Consider the following 25,142-nt stretch of genomic DNA (forward strand, 5'->3'; position numbering starts at 1 on the left):
TTGCTGGGTCATAATTCTATTCTTAATTTTTTGAGAGACTTCTATACTGTTTTCCACAGCAGCTGTACTAATTTATATTCCTACCAGAAATGTTCCTTTTTCCCTAAAACTTCTCTAACACTTGTTATTACTTGTCTTGTTGATAATAGCCATTCTTACCGGTGAGATTTGGTATCTCATCGTGGCTTTGATTTGCATTTCTCTAATAGGTAATGAAGTTGGGCATCTTTTCATATGTTTGTTGACCATTCAGTATGTCTTCTTAGGAGAAATGTCCGTTCAGGTCCTCTGACCATTTTTTAATTAGATTGTTTATATTTCTATTGTTGAGTTGCATGAGTTATTTCTATATTTTGGAAACTAGGCCCTTACTGGAGACGTTCACAAATATCTTCTCCCATTCAAGTGGTTGCCTCTTTCTTTTGCTGATGGTTTCTTTTGATGTGCAGAAGCTTTTTAGTTTGATATAGTCCTATTCATTTATTTTCACTTTTACTTCCCTTGCCTTTGAGGTACAATTGAACCACCTATGTTTATATCTTGGATATTAGACCAAGAAAGAAAGCATGAGATGCAAAAAGCAGTGGTGAGAAAAGAAATTGATAAATGCCCAAATAAACATTGATTATTTTTTAAATGATAATTTTAGAGTTTAAATCAAAGAGGAATTAAAATGGCAAACAATAACATATCAGTTCTGGAAAATGTCCATATCTCATATGTTTGGTAATTTAAGATATCATTTCAAATGAATATGCTCAGAGAAGAAGTCATAATAGAAACTACAAAACAGAATTGTGTTACATTTTCCCCCGGAGGTATTTGCAGACTTTTTGAGGTGTTTAGGGAACTGGAGATTTAAAAGACTAAATTTCCTCAACTTTTTTTTAATGTAGTCTGTCTAAACACCATGAAGGTTTACTTATTAAGAAAAAGCTTTCATATTAAGAAAAAAATTGCAATGTTTCCACCATTTGAAAATCGTTATTTAGAAAATTTTGAAATATGTTTTTGTTTTCATTAACAATAGATTAATAATAGTTGTGAAGATAACTGAAATCAGAAGGAATTTTTATAGGAGCCTCATGATCTTAAGAAATTTTAAAATTTCAGTTAATTTATAAATATACTGTTATGGAAGACTAATGGGTGATCCTCAGGATAAATTCTGTGGGAACAATGTAATTGACACAGGAGCTCAAGAAGAAGAAACAGTAATGTAAATTTCTCCCACAGAGGAGCTTGTTCACATATTTTCTTTGATATCTAGAGCATATTGGATACATTTAAAAGAGATTTAATAATTTTATTTTAAAATGTGTATATTTCTAATACTCTAGAGTTGCACAATTTGTTGATATTTAAATTTATGTTGAAAAATTTGAGAGTCCAATTATAAATATGCTTTAAAAAATTTTTTTCTAAGGTGAGTATTTGAGTGAAAGTATTTAAAAACCAATCTTCTCTAGAGGACATCTTTGAAGCAAGATTAGACAGAATACATTTCAGATAGAAGAATATTAAGACTTATTCCAAAATAATTTTCAGAGAAGCATGGTTAAATATATATTTTCAAGTACAATAGGAGAAATATGTACAATTTTAACATAAGCTAAATAAATAAAAGAAGAGACAGAAACTGACTCCTACCAAGCTCCGATATATAAAAATCTATCTACTGCTTTACCTAGAAGCTAGATTTTTTTTGTTTTAAGGATTTATTTACATGTAACTATTTATTGTAATGGATTATGCCCAGAGTGCAAAAGATAAGAGAATCAAAGAAAACCTCACATAGAAAGTTCATAGCTAGATTAACAGCAAGGATATCACCAGCTCAGGAAAGCCTTCCTTGACCTCCACTCCACCCAAATTAGAAGGTGGTCTTGCTGTCTGGGTCAGTCAGCTGTCTTTTTCACTGGATTAAGAGCCACTTGAAAGTTTGAGGGCTAAATTTTATTTAATTTTACATTAACTGTGCCTACGGCAATGTATAGAACTTCAGTAGGGGTTCAATAAAGACTAATTGAGTGAATGAATGACTAAATGAAGAGTTTTGATTCTTAGAATTTATTATGTGGTCCAATGGCATAATGCTTAGTTCTAAATACACCAACTATCTATTCTCTAATTGGAAGTAAGAAAACAATGTAGAGTTGAGAACAGCAACATCTGAGATGACCACCTCTGAATTTCCATGAGGAGCTTTATGCTTATTCTTATGAGGCTCTTGGCTTTGGAAAATAATATTGATCACTTATTTCCATAGCTTGAAATTACTTTCAAGCAGGCATATAAATATAGCTCTTGTCCTAAAACCTCTAGAGAGATTTAAGGTACATAATTATAAGATGTCATAAATCTATCAAAATTTGTCAGATGATGAAAGCAGTTTAGAATTCTTGGTTTTAATTTTATATATTAAATAGACATATAATTGCTATAAGTCTCAAAATGGAGTGGAAACCAAGTATATGACAAAAACACAAGATATGCAAAGGGAACCATTTATATATAATTATATGATACATTATACATGCTTTGATTTAATTAACTTATATGAACACTAAATAAGGAAGCAGCGTGAGGAATTTTTACCACAAAAAAAAACACCACCCAGGCAATATCTTGTTAGATGATGATATGGTCCTCTCATTCTCTCAAGGTATTCTAGGACTTCTTGTCATAAAGCTTCTAGTTGAGCCTTTGTATGCCTACCTCTGAGACCTTTAGTCAAACTCTTTTCCATTCTGAGTCTTATTATTATTATTATTTTTTAACAAAAAAATAATAAATGTTTTTTTAACATGCCATACTGTCAAGCTCAAAGGAGATAATATATATAAATGACTTGTACACTAAATTAACATAGAAAGTAATGGTGGTTATTCACTTATCTATGAAATGTATAGCAAAATATTAAAAATAATTATCATTTACCTATGTATTTGTCTCTTCTCAGTTTAACATAAGTAACTAGAAGACTAAGAACATTTATTGAATTATTTATTTCTGTATCTTAGTGCCTAGAATGTTACTTGGCACATTGGATGAATCAATGAACAAATGAATACATTTAACTTAATATAACATCACATCCTACATTTGAAAAAATGCATGTATTTTAATCTCTTTCTTAATATATTTTGGCTAACTATAGATAGCTTAAGGAACTGTAAGTATTACCAAGAGATTCTGGACATAAATTGTCATTGTTCAGAACATAAATGTTTATTGTTATAAAAAATGAAATTATTGTTAAGGTTATTAAGCCAAATATAAATTTATTTCTAAAAGCATATGTTCTTTTGTATCTGAAGTAACACTTAGTATTATAATCAGTCTTGACTAAAGAGTTGATAAGCAGGTCTACTGCAGATACTTTTAATTTTACATTTGCATAATACATTATAAATTTCCAAAAGGCTCTTACATTGATTGTTTCCTTCAATTTTCACAACCATCCTGTGAAGTCAGAAAAAAATACATTAAAGTTCTCATTTCTCAGGAATCTGGCTCAGAGAGGACAGATGACTTTACCCAACTGGAAACAGGCATCAGTTTACTGACTTTTGAAAATGATTCCTCATGTTCATTTGTGGAATCTCTGACATTTACTCATTTGTATTTTGGGGGGGGGGGGGTTGTGGAAATTTTTGGTTCACCTATTTCTTTATAATCTTAACTAGAATAGTTCTAAGCCCATTTATGGACCTAAAATGCTGCTCTGGTCACAAATCACTCTCCCTAATATCTTTTAAGAAATCAAGAAGTCATGCTTGGAAATTCTGGGGAAGTTCCAAATGAAAGGAATCTATGAGAGGTTCCAACAGAAAGGAAAAGATTACAATAAATAGGTAAAATTAAGGGGAAAAATTAAAAATTCAACTTGTTAGAAGTTAACAAAATAAGTCCTTAAATGTTTTTGCAAAGTTCTGTCCCAAACTAATCCTTTTTTTTTTTTGCATGAACAAGACTATTCTAATATTCTCTCCTTGTACCATCTTGAATATCTTGAAGACTTCTTATTTCAGGAGGAAGATGAATGAAACTGCTATCAGAGTTACTTTCTCTGTTAGAGTATACCCTTGGTTCACATTGTTCTGAATATTTCTCCAAATGAGAATGGTTCTTCCCAGATGACTGGATTCATATTTCAACTCAGCTACATAATAACTTCATAGTTGAAAAGTTATGTAAACTCTCCGTGCCTCAATATCCTCGTCTGTAAAATAGATAATGGTATATCCACCTCGAAGCCTTGTTTTGAGGGTTAACTGGCTAATTTATAAAGCATTAAAAAATGTCCAGCACATAGGAAGTGCCAGATAAATATTAACTTATTATCATTATTTTATTATTATGTTTATTGATCTTATAATTATCTTCAAGCAATTATTAATATTATCATTATTTTCTAAAAAGAAGAGAAAAGACCCCAGATGTCATCATAGTTCTGCCAACCCGTCTATATCCTTTTATTCAGCCTGCTTTATGCAGGAAGGGCTGAGGAGTTGGGTTCAGAAGGAGCAGGAGATTAAGACTTTGCAGACCTGTTTTTGTTTTGTCAAATAGGAAGAGCAAAGAAATAAAATAGAATCTTTGAGAGGGAATTAAATATAGGTTCACCAAGTTGCTTTTAAAATCAGCTTTTTCTACTCTATTGACTGCTTCTCTGAGCCACCATGAACCTCCAGTGCATGTTAGGAGAGGTCATCATGAAACAGACCCAGGGCAATTTTCATATTTGCCATTGTCTCCGGGTGTTCTGTGCTCACGTTTCAAAATCGTCACATGAGTCATCTCTATTTAGGTAAATAACAGAAACCAGGTGGGTTATTTTGGAGCAAAACAGAATGTATTTCAACCATCATTAAGATAGCATCTATGTTGTGCTGTTTTTTATTGTATTATTATTTATTATTATTATTATTATTATTATTATTAAAAATTATGCTGTCCACTCTCACCTTTTATAATCCATTTGCCTCATATAAGATTAGGTAATTTTTTTAAGTGTAAGTCATTTCATATCACACCTCTCACAACCCTCAATAGTTCTATTTCACCAGGAACCACACCTCAGCCCATTGCCAGAGCTCCCAACACTCCTAGGACCAGCCCTTCCACACTCCCACCTCACCCACCAACCCTACCCCACCCCCGCCCCGGCACTCTAACATCACCCCACTTCAGGCTCTGGCCAGCCTGCTGGTCTCCAGATCCTGGCCTTTTCCTTAATCATCTCTTGCTCATTTTCTGACATCAGACCTTTCTAGAGCTGGTTCCTTCACCCAATTTAGGTCTCAACTCAGAATTATCTCAGCAAAGAGGCTTTTGCTGATCTTACCATCTAAAGTTAGCTCTGCCCCTTCCCACACCTTCTCTTGCCTCTCCCCACCTCCCCTTAGCTCTCTATCACAGCCTAGCACTTAACTGTGTGGGATTCAGTGTCAAATGCCTGACTTTGAATTTTGCCTCAACCAAAAATTACTTAGTCTCATCCTACCTACATTGTCTCATCTGTAAAATAGGAAAATTAATAGCACCTGCTTGTAGTGTGGCCATGCAGCTTAAACAAGATAATGTAAATGGAATATTTAAATAATCCTGGCACATGCAAATCATTCAATAAATGTCAGATGTTGCTATTACATTATTTATAGTACTATTCATTGTCCATCACACTCTATGCCCGTACGATGCAAGTTAAGAGCAGTGATGGTCCCCTGGGTTCATCACTGTGTCCCTAGGGCTTAGAAAAAAGCCTGGTACATGGTAGGTGCTCAGTGGAGATGAAACCCTTCATCTCCATACACATCTGTCTCACTTTTCTTTTTTACATTTTCTCCCCTTAAAAGTGGATATTCTGTTCTCCAGGAACTAAAGATACTTTGGAGCTTTATGCAATTACTCAACCTAGATCATCTCATCCCCTTAAAATTCTTAAAACCTTTGTAAAACTACCATCATTTACTTTTACCAGCCCAAACCGAAAGAATAATTGGTACGATCACGGCCTCTTCAGATAGAGGGTGGGATTATGGCGGCCCAGCTCCAGACTCCTGACCCTCCATCACTGATGCACAGGTGCAATCGGAAGCACTGTCTTCTCCACCTTCCTAAAGCCATCTTTGCTTTGAATTTCTCTAGAATGTAACCTCATGGAGGACCGAGCTCTTGTCTGTTTTGTTTACAGCTCTACTCCCATCACCTAGATTATAGCCTGACACATAGTAGGCATTTAGTAAATATTTGTTGAATGAATGAATGAATGAATGAATGAATAAAGGAAGGAAGGAAGGAAGGAAGGGAGAGAAGAGAAGGGAGAAAAAAGAAAAAGGCAAAGAGAGGAACATTTACTAGCTCACGTATCTGAAAAGTCCAAGCATTATTTGTATAGGTATGGCTGTATCCAGGTGCTCAATTAATGTTATCCCAAATGTATCTTTCTCCATTTCTTAGCAATGCATTTAAAAGAAGGAAAGGAAGAATTTTTATCTTTTTCTTCCTCAATAGCCTGAAAGCTGGGGCAGCTATTAACAGAAAATATTGCTCACTTGTTTAGTTGTATACAGGATTTCAGTATTGAGATAAGAGATAAGAATAAAAAGAATGAGTGAAAAACAAATTGAATATAAATATATATAATTTAATGGTACCGAGTTGCCTATTATATAAAAGAACTAGTCATCTGTTTAAAATTAAAATATATTTAAGGTAAATTTTAAAAAACTTTAAAGGCATTGGACAACGTATTCCAAATACAAGACATATGTGTTTAATTTTAATTATTTAAAATTCTTGATTTCCTTAATTCACGGTAGTTCTACAAGGAAGAGATACCTAATAAATGAAACACTAAAACACTCAACCAATGGTCCTCTCTGTAGTATCTCACTTGAAAAACAATTAACATTTTGTATAAAATCCGTACCCAAAAGGCTTTTGAAGGATATTTCACTTATAAAAGTACTTATTATAATTTTCTTTTAAGTACAAACTTCTCCAGTGAACTTAAAGAACAATATATGCAATAATTCCATAAATTACTGTCCCTTTGTAGTTAACACAGCACTGTCTCCAGTTCATCACCTCCTATAATCCTAACCTAAGTCTTGTGGAGTGGATCCAGATATTTTTATCCTTATTAGAAAGAGAGCAATTGGGGCCTCAGAGAGGTTAATATCACAGTTAATGAAGGCTACCAGAGTCTCAAATCTCAAAACTCACGGACCACTGCCCTTTCCACTACATTCCATGGCCTCTCCTAGGGTGTTTATGAATTCGTCTTACACACTGATGATCAGGAAATCAGAGAATAGGCATATAGTATGAGTCTACTGTACTGAGTAATCTAGCCAGTAATGTGAAATGTCAGACTCATCCTTCTGGTTATATTATTATTTTATATCATTCTGCCTATATCACTCACCTTTTATCTGAGAAAGCAAGACAAGAGAGTAGGGAGACATCAAGTTTGTGTATCCAAAAATATCATTCATGATTATTTTAATCCAGATTCAATGAACCCAGATTAGTCATTCATCTGGAAGTTACACAGCGAGCCCTTTGAAATTGTCTAGTATTCGTTTTTGTATTCCTACTGGATGATTTACTGAGGTACCCTTGGAAAAAGTGCTGATTCTCATAACCTATTGCTTTGCTGGACAAATTTAAATAAGAGAAAGAAAAATTAATGATGCAATATTATGTGAAATTTACTAGATAGTTACTATTTTAGAAATGGTGGTTCAGGAATGTCATGATAAAAGCTAAATTTTTCGTTATGCTACATTTAACAATAGATATAGTATTGGTTTAAGTTCTACTAAATGCTATAAGCAAAAGAGGTAATAATATCACATATGAGAAAAACAAAAATTAAGAGTTACTATATATAACGAGCTGAATCCCTGAGACATTTGTAATTATCTTTGTTATTATATAAAATGTTCACTTTAATTGCTACCAGTTATAAAAAATAATCACAGGGATATAAAGTAAAGCATAATGAATATAGTCAACAATATTGTAATAATATTGTATGATGTCAGATGAGTACTAGACTTAGTGGGATGATCACTTTGTAAGGTATATAAATGTCTAACCACTATGTTGTATACCTGAAACTAATATAGTACTGTATATATATTGTAATTGAAAAATAAAAATAAATAAAATTTTAAAGTTTAAAAAATAAGTTAAATTTGAAGAAAAAAAAAAGAAAGAAAAGAAAGCAAAACTAGAATAGAATAAATTATTAGGACAGTGTGGAAATTAGTGGATGGTGCCACACATCATTCATTTGAAAAATGTACTTTTTCCAGAATCAATAGAATTTAGCCAAATAAAAAAGAAGATGGTGATTTCAAACTTATAATTTATTTTCTCCAAAATTAAGACTTTACAGAATTGGATGAAATGATCTTAATATTGATACATGTCGGCTAGAGATATGAGTAAGTCTTGGGAGGGCAGAGAAAGGCATACTCTATCTTGGATCAAGATTTCTTAGGCTTAAACACAGCATTAAAAGAAATAGTTTTACGCCTTTCTTTGGTTTTTGTCCCCGACCTAGATTTCATAAAGCAGCACAGACTCTCTGGAACATTTGGGGAGCAAGCTTAAGAACAGAAGGGAGAATAGTTTGATATCAGGCAGCGTGATACCACCAACTTTGTTCTTCTTTCTCAAGATTACTGTGGCTATTCAGGATCTTTCGTATCAAATCTAAAATGAATAAATAAATAAAAATAAACAAATAAAACAGAAAGCAGACTCATAGATACAGAGAATAAATTGATGGTTACCAGATGGGAGGGTTTTGGGGGGGCCGTATGAAAAAGGTGAAAAAAGATTAAGCAGTACAAATTGCCAGGTATAAAAATAGTCATGGAGATGTAAAGTACAGCATAAGGAATATAGTCAATAATATTGTAATAACTACATATGGTGCCAGGTGGGTACTAGACTTATCCAGCAGTTACTTCATAAGTTATAAAAATGTCTAACCACTGTGCTGTAAACCTGAAACTATATAATATTAAATGTCAACTGTAATTGAAAAATAAAATTAAAAAAAAAAAAAGAATAGAGGGGAGAAACTGGGAGTAGAGCAAAAGCGTATCCTTGAAGGATTGTTGCTGCACCTGGCCAAAAACTGGAATGGAAAACCCAGGATTATCAGCATCTTTCTCTAGCTCAACTTCACTATTGTAGTGCATTATTCCAAAACAAGTGAGCAAATGCCAAAGGAAACCAGAAATAAGAAAGGTACCCACAAGACTAATATCTCTTCTCTTTGAAGGATTTCGACTGTAATAAAATGGTTTTGGCAAATTTGGGTTTAAAAAAAAATTATGCCAAGACTAAGACAACAACTTTCTCTGAATTCCCTCAAGGATCTAAATAATTGTGATAAAAATGGCTTCCAAATGAAATGTGAATACTATAATTAGTTTAAAGAAGCTAAAATAGAGCAAACAATAAATTCTAGTCACTAAATAATTAGGAAGACAGGAGGAAGTGAAAATGTGTTAATGTCATCATCCTCTGTGGAGGAAAGCATTAGGCAGTGTTTAATTTCTGAGATTAAAATTTAAGAAATATATATTTAAGCATTTGTTAAAATTTAAGAAATATATATTTAAGTATTTATTTAAATACATGAGAATGGACACTAATGGAATTGTACCAAGTTTTATTACTTCTAAATTACTAAAGTAGGAATTAAAGAATACTCTGTGGAACATAAGGTAGAAAACAAAGGAAATGCAATCATGCAGACAGAGAGAGAGAGAGAGAGAGAGAGAGAGAGAGAGAGAGAGAGAGAGCAAGCAAGAGATGAGAAAAGGAATACCAAACAATAACTGTTACAAAGGTAAATATAAATTTTGACATTTGTCTACAAAAACCCAAGTAGCTTTAGGTTAGATCATAAATAAAATCTAACAATATGCATCTGCAAGAAAAACAAGGGAAACAAGCTGTCTCTTTCAGTTATAATAAATGGTGAGGCGATATATACCAAGCAAATACAAGTAGAAAATAAAATTAAGGGCTGCAATACAGATCAAGTGAAAAATAATTCAATATAAAAAGTATTAAATGGAGCTAAATTAATGAAGGGGGCAATCCATATAAATCTTTACATTATAATCTATGATATGAAAACTGTTGGAAATATAAGAAAACAGGTACAGAAACATAATGAAAAGTGTTAGACTATAATACTCCTCTCTCAAGCTAGATTGACAGAAATTCAAGATTGGCATTAAGGTGAAGTTATTCATACATTGCTGGTAAAGTATAACAGATAGAAACTTGACAGTGTCTTCTAACATTTAAACTGTGCCAGTCACATAAACCCTTGATACCAATTCCAGGTACACATGCTAATTGAAACCTTCCCTGAATTGTTATTTGTCATAGGGAAGAGAGAAACAGAGACATAGAGACAGAGAGAGAAAGAAGGAAGGGAGGTAGGGAGGGAGAGAAAGGAGGAGAAAGGGAGGGAAGGAAGGAAGGAAGGAAGGAAGGAAGGAAGGAAGGAAATTAAAGGAAGGAAGGAAGGAAGGAAGGAAGGAAGGAAGGAAGGGAGGAAGACAGGCAGGATTTAATAATAAGTATATGTCTAAATAACATGCTACATTCATAGAATAGACTGCAGTAGTTAAGAGAAACAATCTATACCTATAGTAAACAGCCTAGGTAAATCTCAATAATGTTACGTTGAGTAAAAAAATGTAGGTTGCAGAATATGTACTGTGGAGGATATATGTAAATATATAGCTATAGAATATATATAGATAATATTTTGATATTGATATAGATGTATTATATATAATATTTAAAACTAAATCAGTGTTTGCTAAAAAATATTCAATATCGTTTGTGTCACTTATTAAATTTCTTCCCCAAAGCCTAAGAAGAATATATTTTCTATGTATATATCTAATTTTAATTTTTATATTTAATATATAAATGAGCCTTAAGTTTAATAAGAAAAAGTCAAATCTCCCAACAGAAATGGCTAATTCACAACAAAAGAAATAATCAAATGGTCAATTAATATTCATTGATGTTTTCACTCAACAAATACGTTTTGAGCATCTGCTATGTGTCAAGTACTGTTCTAGGCAGGAGGGTACAGTGGTGAACAAAACAAGCAAAATCTCTGTGCTCTTGAAGCTTACATTCTAGTGGGAGTTGTAGAGGGAGATAATAAGTTAATAAGCTAACCGCGTAAATGAATACATAAATTGTTATGTTAAGAGGTAAGAAGTTGTGTAGAGGAAGAGGATGGGAAGGGGCTAGAAAGGGTCTGGAGGGACAGATTTCTGAAAGAATGGCCATTCAGCTCTGCAGGCAGAGCCAGAGATTTCCTGAAAGAGGTACGGGAGCAAAGGTCTGAAGGGGACCGAGATGCATGGCTCGGACAGAGCCTGAAAGCAGTGGGACCTGAGGTCAGAGGGTAATGTGATGAGTAAGCAAGAACTTTGGCTTTTACCTGGAGGCAAGTGAGATGGGAAGCAGTTAAAAAAAAAAAAATGAAGAGTTTGAACACAGGGACACTCTAATTTCTCTCTTAACAAAGTAACTGCTTTGTTGAAAATAGACTCTCTAGAGTTGGAGAGGGTATAAGACCTGCCAATGTCTAAGGTTTGTGGTGTTCAGTTGTAATGCTCATACTCCCAGGTTTGGCAATAATGCTTTTAGGAAATTAGCCATTTCTAAAAAATTAAGATACATATATACACACATACATACATCTACACATACATACATCTACACATACACACACATATATTTGCAGGAGTATTAGTGTATAATCACAAAATGATGGATATAATTCAAGTGTCCAACAATAAGGGTTCATTTAAATAAATCATGCATCTCAGCAATAGATTATCATGAAAGAACTTTTAAGAATATTACAGAACAGCACTTATTGATATGAAAGTTACACAAATGCCATGTGATTTCACTTACATGTAGAATCTAAAGAATAAAGTAAACAAACAAAACAGAAATAAACTCATAGAGACTATTTTGGTAGTTACTAGATGGAAGAGGGGTTGTGGGGGGTAGGTACAAAAGGGGAAAGGATTAAGAAGTACAAATTGGTAGTTACAAAATAGTCATAAGGATGTAAAGTATAGTATAAGGAATATAGTCAATAACATGGTAATAACTGTGTGGAGTCAGGTGGGTATTAGACTTACCGGAGTGATCACTTTGTAAGATATATAAATGTCTAATCACCCTGTTGTACACCTGAAACTAATATAATATTATATGCCAACTGTAATTGAAAAATAAAAAAAGATATTTAAAAAAGAGAAAAGTTAGTCACAGTATATCAAAAGAAAAAGTTTATAAGATAACATATGTAGTATAGTTTGAGCATATTTTAATTAATATGTTCAGATAAATTCTTTTTTTAATTTAGTTTCAAGTATATAGTACATTGGTTAGATATCTATATAGTTCATAAAACGATCCCCCCAATTACTTCCTCCCTCCCCTGATCCTCCACTAGCCAACGTATTAATGGTAACTGCAGTCTCAATGCCATGCTTCCCATCCCCGTGATCATCCATCAGCTACTAATTTGTACTTCTTTAGCCCTTCATCCCATTCTCCCAGCCCCCCAAACTCCTGTTTCTTTTTATTCTGCATATAAGTGAAATCATATAGTGTTTATCTTTCTCTGTTTGATTTAAATACCGTCTAAGTCCACCAAAGTAATATGTTTTTTCATTCCCTTCCTTTTCATATGTAGGGGTGTAGTTTTCTTATCCTTTTAGCCACTCTATCTTTTGGTTGGAGCACTTAATTCTTTTCCATTTAAGGTACTTATTGATAGGAATGTAGTTGTTACCATTCTTTATTTCTGTTTTTGATACATGCTTTTTCTTCTTAAAGAAGTCCCTCAAACATTTCTGTATTACTGGCTTGGTGGTGATAAATTCCTTTAGCTTATTTTTGCCTGGGAAGCTTTTTATCTGTCCTTCAACTTTGCTGGATGATAGCTTTGCTGGATAAATTATTCTTGGTTTTAGATCCTGGGTCTCCATCCTGTTGAATACTTTTTGCTAAGCCCTTCTGTCCTGCATAGTTTCTTTTGAGAAATCAGCTGACAGTCTTATGGGTTTTCCCTTATATGTAATTATTTGTTTCTCGCTTGCTGCTTTTAATATTCTTCCTTCGTATTTAAACTTTTGGCATTTTAATTATGATGTGTCTTCGTGTGGGCCTTTTTGGATCCCTGATTTTTGGAACTCTCTGAGCTTCCTGGAGTTTTACGTCCATTTTCTTCACCAAGTTAGAGAAGTTTTTCCATCATTTCTTCAAACAGCTGTTCAATATCTCGAGTTTCTTCAGTTATGCCTATCAGACAAATATTTGGAGCCTTAATAATGTCCCATATCCTCCTTAAATTATTGTTATAGTCTTGGCATATTTTTTCTTGCCATTCTGGTTGAGTGTCCTGGTTGGCTTTTCTGTCCTCTAAAAAGGGCATTTTATCCTTTTCTTTATTCACTTTGTTTATTCCATTTAATATACTTCTCATCTCAGATAATGTGTTCTTCATCTCAGACTGGTTTCCTTTTATAATTTCCATTTACATTTTTATCTCTTTGTTGGAGTTGTCTACACTTCCCAAAAGTTCATTGAGCATCTTTATAACTAATGTTTTGAACTCTGCATCTGTTAGATTACTTGACTCCATTATATCTGGAGCTCTGTTCTGTTCTGTCATATGGTTTCTGCTTCTTTGTATTCCCGTTTTGGCTGCCTTTCCATGTTCATTTCTATGTATTAAGCAAAGCTCCTCAGTCTCCCAGTCTTATTAGTATGGATTTGTGTAGAAGGTGTCCAGTGGCACAGTCCTGAAAGCGTTCAGCTGAAGGCCAAACTTAGCCCCAGCCTGTGTCCCTCCAGGACCACCTGTTAAGATTCAGCAAGCAATCCACAGATGTTGTGCTTATAGTTGCCTCAAAAGGCCACACCAGAAACCGAGGTCAGCTGCCTCCAGTGTGAGTCCAGATGCTGGTCAGCAAGAAGCACCTGACTTGCTGAGGCTATATCAGGATGTGGCTTGGGTGGGGCTGAAAGGTGGAGGAGGCGGGGTTTCATGGAGTCCTCTGGGCGGAGCGTCTCAGCTATGGTGGTGCTGTATCCACACGCTGGGAGGGGAGAGGGCTTAACAGGGAACAGTGGATACTGCTGACACTTCTGTACATACTGAGTTCCGCCTTGGCCCTCACTCCGATAACATCTCCTTGTAAGTCCCTGGGGCCCCCTGCGCACAGCCAAATCGGCACTGATGCTCAGAGCGAGTAGGCCCGTCACCACGAAAATCCGCTCATGGACACGGCCCCTTTAAGAGGCGTCTGCCACTGCCGCAGCCTCCGTCTCACTCAGTCGCTCATGACCCGGCAGCTCCATGTCCTCCCCCCGTCCTACCTTCTGCCGTTTCAGGGTGATTTCCTGGACTTCTCCCTAGTTGTATGGCTTGTTCATCTAGATCCCAGGTGATTTTTACTTGCTGCCGCTCCTTGTTTCCATCACAACTGTGATTTGGTCACCAGAGGGATGAACAGAGACTCTATTATCTACGCCATTTTTTTTCTCAAATTCTTGATAAAGATACAGATATTCATGTATATGTTAGCGGATGTATATAGAAAGGAAAAATTCAGATTGTACATCAAAATAATGAAGTGAGATTACAATAGAGAGAAGTGATTTTTTTACTTCAACATTTATATTTTCTACATTGAACTTTTACAATGGAAGATTGAGGGTTTTAAAAATTAAATTTCAATTCTGAGGTAAAAAATTGGTACACATCATTTTGAATGGCAATATAATATCTCTGAATGAATATGCATGGTTTTCTTGCCCATTCCTCATTGTGTTCCCATATTCCATATCGTGGATCCTTAAATCTCTCTGTCTTTTGTGTTATCTCGTTGGGTTATATTCCCAGAAGAGCAACCACTGGAACAATGGCCATGAATGTTTTAAGGTTTATTTTTCATTGTCAAAACCCTTTCTAAGAAGTTTTCCCTTTTTACATGCCCACTGGCTGTGCTATTTTATTCTACAATTGACAGAATAGGTTATTCTCACTCTGTAACATCATTGCTGTTTTAATGAGTGGAAAGGGATATTTGTAACAAGATGTTAAAATGGAAATCCAGCCAAAGTGTTAAGTGGATCAAGACCAGATATGAAAGTGCTGTGCTAGATTGACATACAAATTACCATGGTAGTTGCTATCAGCTCACGTTGAGGGCTATGACAGGTAAGATGTCAGCTTGAAGACTGATTCTGTAGCTGTCGGTATGTTGGAAGTCATCACCCAACCAGCCCAGAGTGGGAGGGATGGGTGGTGGAAAAGTGCCCCTCACATCAAGCCCAGTGACAGAGACGTCAAGGGGCTTCTTGACAGGAGTCACCTACTCCTGGAGCCATGATGGACCATGAACTTTCAGGCCTTGCAATGGAATTATAACAGGCAAGAGATAGGTTGTCTAGCCATGTACGGAGGAGCTGGAAGGGATGTGGCTGTGTTCTGTGGCCTTGGTTCAGGGAAACAGTGCATGAATGTTCCTCTTTGTCATGGTCTAAGCCATGGGTGAGAGACAGTCTGGTCCTTGAGGGCAGTCTGGAGGGGTAGACAGCATTGTAGAGAGAGATGACAGGTATAGCCCAAGCGGGGGCACTGCAGATGACAGATCCCCAGCAGTGGAGAAGGAGCGGTTCTCTAAAGCATCACAAAAATACCATGAGAAATATAATAAGCTCTAAACCTCTGCCAAGTACAGAGATGAGCAACACTAGATCATTGCAGTGGTATTAGTCAAGTAAGCACGTCAGCAACCCTCTCCCCTCTCTATCCTTCCAGTAGACACCTTGGTTAGCAGGATGTAGTAGTGGGCACAGGAGAACAAGGAGGAGAAAGGAGCCACTCATGCTTCTTTACCCACAGAAGCTGAGGGAAAGGGAAAGGCCTCAAGACTTTAAACCAACTTTGGTGTTTCAACTATTACTTGGGATGGACATTCCTGTTATGAAATGGGGACTCTGAATTACCTGAGGGTGACAGACAAGACTGTGGCAGCTGCTTAAGTTTTTATTCAGAGACAAGAGAAAATTTTTCCACAAAGTAAACTTTAAAAAATAAAAAAGAGTTGCATTATGACAATATGTGATACATTTGTGTTACTTTGGTTATAAGTTGGGTATTTTTCAAATATTTATTTCACATTTGTATTTGTAGTTTTTATGAATTATAATAATAGCTTGTCCATACTTAGGTATTGATTGGGATCTTAGTGATTTTCTCACTGATCTCTGTGATATGTCTGAACAATTTTGTCATGAACTATTCAGTCTGTATAATAGACTACCTTCCAGAGCTTCATGAAATTAAATAGAAAAAAGTAATGCCAGCCTTCACTTTCTACTCAGTTGTACATGTGATCCAGAAACTTTGACTTTCCACCTAAATTCTCAGTCGTATTTAAGCCAAATCCCTTGCCTTTACCACACAGCTATTTCAGCCGAAGTAGAACTTTAAGCCTTTTCAAACTTTCTTCCCGTTAGCTATGTAGCCATCTAGTAAATTACTTGTTTGTTTGATCCTTGTCTCATTATAGTCTCCCAGAAAACTACTGCAGAGAGATATATTTAAACCTGAAATTGAAATTAAACCTTTGATAATAGAAAATATCTTAACTAGAACTCCAGAAATGGTAGGGTTTTTTTAAAGTTGTTATTTTCGATATTTTGGTAGCACAGAGAAAATTCAAGAGTTGTGTTAAAAACGATTCACACTTTGTACGTGGTCCTAGATCTATGCATAACACTGTAGAGAGCACTGTTAGTACCTAAATAATTGGGGATCAGTAGAAAAACACTTAGCCTGAATCATAGTTTTAACTATGCCTAACTATTTTCATGTTTTTCTGTCTTTGATAAATTGGGAAATTTCCTAGAATTAAAACCTTTTTTCATCTATTTGGACCTTCTTCCTTACCTATGTCCTGCACAATGTTGATGTTCTCTACAAATAAAGAACAAAAGTGTCATCTGCACCTGTCAACATACTGCACTGTGTCTAAACAAGCTTGAAGAGGTTTGGGACCTTCCAGCCATGACCGTATTGGCTCAGCTTTCAGCAGTGTTCAGAGTGCTCCCTACTCTGCTGGCTCAGCCTTTCCTTTTTTTTTTTCTCATTACCAAAGAGACTATAGAAATTTAACTTCTAAATAACTCCTTCTGAAAAGATCCTACTCATTTATTCATTCACTCACTCACTCATCCAACGAATACATGTGAAACGATGACTGTCTACCTGGTGCTGCCTGTCCATGCCTTCACTTCGTTTTTCAGAGAACTAGAGAAAATGTACTGTTGGACACCTCTATTAAAGGATGCATAACTTCTTAGTGAAGAGTCAGCCAAAAAATAATCACTCTCTTTTTGCTTCGATTCATTAGTTTACCTAATGAGTTGAGAAATATATTTTCCGAAAGGGGTCTTATTTTGAAAAGAACAAAGGTTAAATGACCAGAATCAATAAAGCAAGTAGAGGCTGATGCAAGAGGAAAGATGAAGGAAGACTGACTGATGGGGCACTTATCTGGGGCTCAAAATCTGATTAAAGGTAATTGTACAAGAAAGCTGAAATTATTGAATTCGATATTTAAATAGATTCAATTTTTCTCTCATAAAGAAACACCCTCAGGGGTATTCACATACACTACAATATTTTTTACCAACTGCTGAGAACATTTCAGATATTTTGTTAAGATCACAGTGGCCTCTATAGTAAGAGTTTCTTCAAGAGTGAGCACAACTGTGGCAATCAGAATATGAGCACATCAGGTCATTTTTGTTTTTGAAGTTTGACTTTTACTAATTTGGGAAATCGGTAATAGTGAAAATCAGTAATTTTGAAAATTACTGTTTGAAAATGACTAATATTAATAGAAAAAATAAAATTACCATGGCAGTTTGTAGAAAGATGTGTTCTCAAATTATATCTTTGGGTCTTAGTGTTTGTAGTAAGAACCGTGGTTGCCTCTCTCCTCTGCCTTGACCTTCAAACAGGAAACTTTAGAAGGCAGACGTTGAACAAATAGCATCAATGTTTGCAGTGGTCTCGTGTTTTCTGTGTGAGGTATTTCCACAGTGACATTAGCTAGACTTTATTATGAAAAATCAAGGGTGGTACGGTTTAGTACAGAGATGATATTTATAAGGCATATTAAGAGCTAGCCTTACAAAAAACAATAGCTGATAGTTCTCATCCAGTAAATTCATTCAGCATCTAGAATAGATACACCATATTTTTCAAATATCATATATTATGAGAAAAATGGCAATGGATATTGATATTATTATAAGAGTCACTGATATTCTTGAAATAACAAAAAATTTGACTGCTGGATGGCCACGCTCTTGTCATCGTCCTCCCTCCCTCCGTCAACCATCTGTAAATCTGCTTCTCAGATGGACTTTCCCTGGCAGGCAAGAAGACTAAGTCCTCAGGAAAATGGAATTAATTGGTAGTTGTATTGTAGTTAAGTAAGATGTTCTACTCTCCTCTCTACTGGTGACAAAGCAATTGATTGATGATTGGTCCTTAAGAAATGACACAATGATGCCAAGAAGCCTTCCATTTACATTAATAGATTCTTTCAGTTGACAGTAGAATACATAAATAATTGAATATGCCAACCATTATCCCCTCTTCATGCAATTCCACTTCACAAAACAGTGTTATTTGTACATCCACATGTTTAAGTTCATATGATGTCTTATTTAAAAGGCTTTATCTTTTTCCTTTCATTTTTTGAGGAAGCTAAAATTATGACCACTATTTCATAAAAATAAAGAAATGATTGCCAAGTTTCTAAAAGTTTATTTTCTTATAACACCTTTAAGACCACTATGTTTGAATTTCAGTAATAACATTACAAATTATTTATTTTGCCTTAAAAAATGATAAAGAAAATTACAATTTTAGCTTGGAAAAAAATGACAAAGACAAGCATGTCTTGATTTGCTATACTGTATTTTTATTTTTAGTGCCTCGATGTTAATAAGCAGGAAAAAAATAATTGCTTTTCTTTATTATTATTATTCCAGCGGTTTACCTCTGCAAGAGAACAATGCAGAACAAGGCAAGGCTGGAGCTAGCAGACTATGAAGCCGTAAGTACTAAGGACTTTCTGGCAAAGAAAGTTGTAAAATGAACAGGAATAAGTCCCACGGTCATTTGTGGGCACTCTGTTAACTTTCTGCATTCATGAGTTTAAGAATCAGATTTCCAACGGATCAGGCAGCAGAGTGACTTAATACATCTCTGACTTGCTCGCTTTCTCGCATCATTCTCACTGAGGGCAGTGAAATCCTAAATACATAGACTCAGAATAGAAGGAGGAAGGATAGCCTATTTGCAGAAATTAACTTAAGTGTAAAAACTTTAGATATATACTTATATATAATGAAGATATACAAACAGAATTAAAGAGCATTTATACTGGGAAAATGGTTTTTGTAAAACTTTCAGGTTGGTCACCATCAGAAGATAAAATTAATCTGATGTCATTAGGTCAGACAATTGCTATGTTTTGATTTACTTGTTGGGAGACCCTGTGTAGACATGAATAGTAGGCTGCCAAGGGTTTACATTATTGTTAAGAATTGGATAGACTGAATTGGTAGTAGAAACATATTACTTTCCAGTTCCTCAGTAAAGTGGGCACAGAAAAATCCAATGAACTAGTCTTGAGCACTTTTTTATACAAAGTAATTTTAGTATTTTAGATTTTTAGTTGTGTTCTCTAAAGTCAATTCTTCATAAAAATTAATATTTATAATATATTTCCCTGTTTTCTTGATGACTATTCATATGAAGATCACTGTATTCAGTGAGCATGACTTATCATTCAGAACCAGAGTACACTTAGGACCTGGGAAATTCTATACTGTTTTCTTGATGAATCTTATGGTAGGGAGTAGTGGAGATGAACACCAGCATGTTTTTACCTGTGGTGTGTTTTTTAGGAGAGCCTGGCTAGGCTGCAGAGAGCATTTGCCCGGAAGTGGGAGTTCATTTTTATGCAAGCCGAAGCACAAGCAAAGTGAGTCCTTGTGAGTTTTTTCGAAAATTTATTCAAGCCGTGGCCTTTTGTTCAGGGAGGCACTACAATTAACACTACTTATTATTCTTTGTCACAATGTTGACAGAGTGGACAAGAAGAGAGACAAGATTGAAAGGAAGATCCTTGATAGCCAGGAGAGGGCGTTCTGGGATGTACACCGACCTGTGGTAAGCCAACGGGCCAACATGGTCTCAAATTCATAGTCTCAGCCTTTAGAAAGTGAGTAATGCCCTGAGAAACTCAGAGAAGAATGTGTTATCGCATCGTTCTTCCCAAAGTTCTGGTGAATTAAGAAAAATCGCCACTTTCATGTAAGAAGACCAGAGTTCAGTAATGTAATATTTAATTTATAAAACTAAGCATTTTCCACCATGACATCACTTGCTTACTCACTCTCAGCATTTGAGTGCTTACTTTCACACACTCGAAAGAAAAAAGAATACAACAAAGCAGTTTTGCTTGGCTTACGATTTACATTTTTCTGGATTTATAATAAAACTATAAGTCGAAATGTCCCTTCCCTAATTTTTCTTTCTAAAAAACTAATAATCACCTGTGTTGTATGTCGGCTTTCAGGAACAAACATTTTAGGTGGTTCAGATTCAAATCGGCTTGTACTTTTAATGATGTAACTGATCATTGGATCTACATATAATAACTTAGCTGTTTTTCCTTCCACAATAATGTTAAACTATGTGTCTTAGAGTAACAAATAACAAATATCTTTGACTAATGCCAGAAAACTTTGTATAAGGCATTGAACAATGTTTATGAACATTCATAAGAAAGTATGTCTAATCTCATATATATTTTTTTTCTATTTTGACGCTGCATCTTTGTCTTCTATATATTCCTTTATACAGACAAGGCATTAGAGAATAATATTTGCATAAATATTATTAGAATAAATAACAGGTTCACAACATCAGACAAATCAAGATTATTAAGAATATCTTAAAATTGTCTTCTCAACTACCTTCAGGTCCTGACCAAAATATATCTGTCTTCCAAAAGTTTGTTTTTACACATTGCATTTCAGTTTTAGATAATAATGCAATTGTTAAAATCTTTATTGAGTTTTTTCACTTTTGAATTTGCAAAAGATTAGAATTGAGATTTAATTGGCTTTTCTGCTCAAAATTCAGGTTGAGTTTTATTGCAAACAGTGAAAAAGAATTATGAAGCCACATGCTTAAGTATTGCAAGGATATGAAGCAGGATTTTTGCTCACTTTTTAAATTTTATTTTATTAGTTTAAAGTATACAGTACATTGGTTAGACATTTATATAGTTTATAAAACGATCCCCCTAATTGCTCTTTCTCACCTCTGGCTCTCCACCTAGACATTACATTAATGCCGACTGCATTCCCTATGTTGTGCTCCCCATCCCCATGACCAACTATCAACTACTAATTTGTACTTCTTTAATCTTTCACTCCATTCTCCCAGCCTCCCAACTTCACTCCCCTCTAACCATCACCACATTGTCCTCTATATTTGTGAGTCTGTTTTTGATTAATTTTAAACGCTCTCTAGAAACTGGTCAATACATTGTCCCCGTGATTAATTTTAAACGCTCTCTAGAAACTGGTCAATACATTGTCTCCATGCCCCTGAACCTCTGGTGGCCCATCTCTAGCTTCCTTTAGCTATGACGGCCTGCATTCTGGCAACCCAAGAAGACACTCCATGCCGGCTCCCCTGCACTGCCCCCATCCATTTCATAGCAAATATTCATGCTCTCATAGTACACAACTTAATGTTGTCAATAGGTTCTGTGACTTTGAGTGAAACAATGTATAACAAAGCCAATTCTGCCAGAGCCTAATTGAGAGTTGAGTTCATAGGGCATCTCGTCAATGATATAATGAAACAAACTTGAATGAAACATTATTTGAAGACCTGTTGTAAATTGATCTCACCTCAACACACTTCCCTGCTCCATTACCAGACTTACTCAGCCAGTCTCTTGCTCTCCAGCTGTGCCCTGCTGCAAGCAGAACCTGTTCACAGTTGTGTTTTGTTCTAACCACTGAGAGTCAGGCTCTTGTCCTCTGTGTCTCTTCACAGCAAGGAGTACATATGAGTGCTCTCCAAGGGGTCCTCTCCTGCACCCCTCACTAGGCTTCTGATTGGAAAGTCATGTCAAGGAGTGCTTGGAAAAAGAAACCACTCTATAGCCATCGGCTCCATCCCCTGATTCAACCGTAGATGCCTATGAGGGGTTTTCTATCACTTGAAATGAACATATTATACAATACTTGGTCATCACTTATTCTCTAGAAAAAAAAAATGAGCTTCAGTTTATCTGTGTGCCTCTGAGGCTCTAGTCTACAGGCCATAGTAGCCATACGGTGCTGCCTTGCTTCTTGTTTTTAGAGTTCTGTGTCCTTAGTGAGGGTTAATTTACAAAGATGATGCTGGTAGGAACAGTAGCAGCAGGACACTCTTAGAAGAGCTTTCAATGGCTGTTTTCAAAGAAAAACACAGAAGCTGTATCTATATTTATTCGTTGGCTGTAGTGTTAACTAAGCAATGATAAGAAGAACTTTCTAAGATAATCATTCCTCAAAAAAAAAAAAGTGATATAAAAACAGTATGTGACAATTTCTGAGGATGGCTACACTTTTGTGTTTATATCTAGAAATCAATTCTGCAGCTATTGTAATGAATTCTAAATCAATATATTTAGAGCTGAAATCTTGTATCCCATAGTCAAAGTTTTAACAGCTATTTCTATCACTGAGTTTCAGCCTATTCTGACTGTGACAGTAACAAAAGACTCTTTCTACCCTGTGGTAGTCATCTTATAAAATTTAAATGTCTTTCAAACAGGGTCATTGAAGCCAAATTTTACTTACTGACACCAAGTTATTTTTATCTGAGCAACCTAGAATCCTAGAATATGTATAGGAAAATATCAGACAAAATCTCTGACAGTCCAGAGGTTTAATCTGGGGTGTGTGGGGCTTACCATTGCACATCACACCTCACAAATAGATGTGTCAGTGTATGACAGACTGTTCAGTTGTCATTATGTTGGCCAATGACCAGTGGCCAAAGGCAATGGGGAGAGCTGTGGCAGAGTAGGAAGTACATGGTCTTTGCAGTCGAGTAAACATGAGCCCATAATTTACTAAGCCCATCTTGGAAAAATATTTACCTCTTCTGAGTCTTGGAAGCCTCATTTATAAGGTGGAAATATACTTACCTTGCAATATTGATGTAAATATTAAATGGGATCATATTAAAGACAGCTGGAATATCACTGGACATGTGGAAGACAATAAATGTTCAACTTCCTTTGTGAGGAAATGCAGAGAGGAACGTGAAAAAGGATAGCACAAGCAAACTGAACGACAGATCAAGCAAATACAATACCTGCATTGTCACTTTCACCAATGTCTACCCATCTAGCAGAACACAATCAAGGAGAATCAGAACCTTCCTTTTTAGTTCCTAGGTCACAACCAAAATAACTCAGACCATTCCGCCGGCAGTCTCCCTGCTTCTTCAGCCTCATCATTCATTTGCATATACATTGCCTAATGGGAGCTGACCTTGACTCACCAAGGTTGTCATTATGGTGTTGACTCATCTTGCCTTTCATAACAGGCATGTTTCCCTCACCACTGGCCCATGTGGCTGCTGCTCACCGACAGCAGTTACTGATGTTGAGGCAGCTAATCGTGGGCTCTCTCTCTTGGTATCTAACTTTATTTTTTAATTCTTTATTTCCCCTACACTGCTATTTTTATTTAGGCCTTTATTCTGAAACTTGGAGTCTGTTTCCTAGATTTAGGAAATACAAGAATTACACCAACGTGGACTTCCTCAGTGTACCTAGAACTTCCACTGTACCTAGAACAAGTCTGTTTGTGTGAACTCTCCTTTTCAAAGAAATTATCTCCTACCCACTTATGGAACTTTTTGAACTGTATACGGTACAGCCTTTGTCTCCAACATTTTTATTTAAGTGTGTTAGTACTGGAGCCATCTGCTAATGCAACGACTAATCACTATTTCCTTCAAAGGCCATATCTAACCTCATAAAACAGAGCAAACCTCAGCATGCCACCCTTCCTACAATATGGAACATCATATAATAATACCATTAATTCTGTACTCATATGTGCCATGCATTGTTCTAATGTCAAGCATAAAAAGTTGCTTATAACATAGTCCTTGATTTCTAAAATTCACATCCAGTGAAAGCATTTTATGACATACTCACTAACTTAATAAGATAGGTATGACTGCACCATTTGTTTTCTTGGGCAAAATGCAGATGCTCATAGTATTTACATGACTTGCCCATATAAACACAGCTAGTAGTGGCAGAGCCAGGAATGGAACCAGCATAACTTCTAATGCACAGCTTAATTCACAAAGGAAGGGGAGCTCCAGTCAAATAAAACACCCATAGCAAAAGTGAGATCCTAACTTTACTCATCCATCCTGCAAAAAAAAAGGGATGAATCCTTAGATAGCAATATTCCACATGTGATATAGCTACGTTTACAGCGTCTTGTTATAGGTACATTTTTCTTGTGTATTTTACTCACGATTTTTTAATATTCTTCTTTAATTTCTTTTGCTGTTTTCAAAAGCCCAGCATTCTTGGCACCTTTCAGACATTGTAGGCCACACATCCCCTTATCTAGGGGAACCCAACACCCCAGTCAAGGATGGTTACACAAATGCACAATAAAGGGCAAGTTTCAACAGTGTTGCCCTAATAAGTACTATTTCCTATACTTAGAATAATCCTGTGCAATTTACATGCTTTTTATTTCAAGAAGGATCTAAAATTTTTATAAAGATATAAATATATATCTAGTAAAAATATATCTAGTTTACATAAATCATTAGTATATGAAAGAAATCAGAGAGTGTACCATTATTTTTATTTTAGTTTTGAAAAAGACAATAAAAATATGAAATAACT

General features: G+C 35.3%; 1 protein-coding gene across 6 annotated transcripts in view; it reads left to right on the forward strand.

The window, feature by feature from the left end:
- The window catches only part of RGS7 (regulator of G protein signaling 7), a 525,681-nt gene that overhangs the window by 397,392 nt on the left and 103,147 nt on the right, over positions 1–25,142 (forward strand). For all 6 annotated transcript variants that reach the window (XM_025041211.1, XM_025041212.1, XM_006924123.1 and 3 more), the window contains 3 exons: positions 19,174–19,238; positions 20,095–20,171; positions 20,278–20,359. In XM_025041211.1, the coding sequence (XP_024896979.1) occupies positions 19,174–19,238; positions 20,095–20,171; positions 20,278–20,359 (224 nt within the window). The remainder of the gene's footprint in view (positions 1–19,173; positions 19,239–20,094; positions 20,172–20,277; positions 20,360–25,142) is intronic.

The sequence above is a fragment of the Pteropus alecto genome, unplaced genomic scaffold (genome assembly GCF_000325575.1).
Source record: "Pteropus alecto unplaced genomic scaffold, ASM32557v1 scaffold279, whole genome shotgun sequence".
Classification (NCBI taxonomy): domain Eukaryota; kingdom Metazoa; phylum Chordata; class Mammalia; order Chiroptera; family Pteropodidae; genus Pteropus; species Pteropus alecto.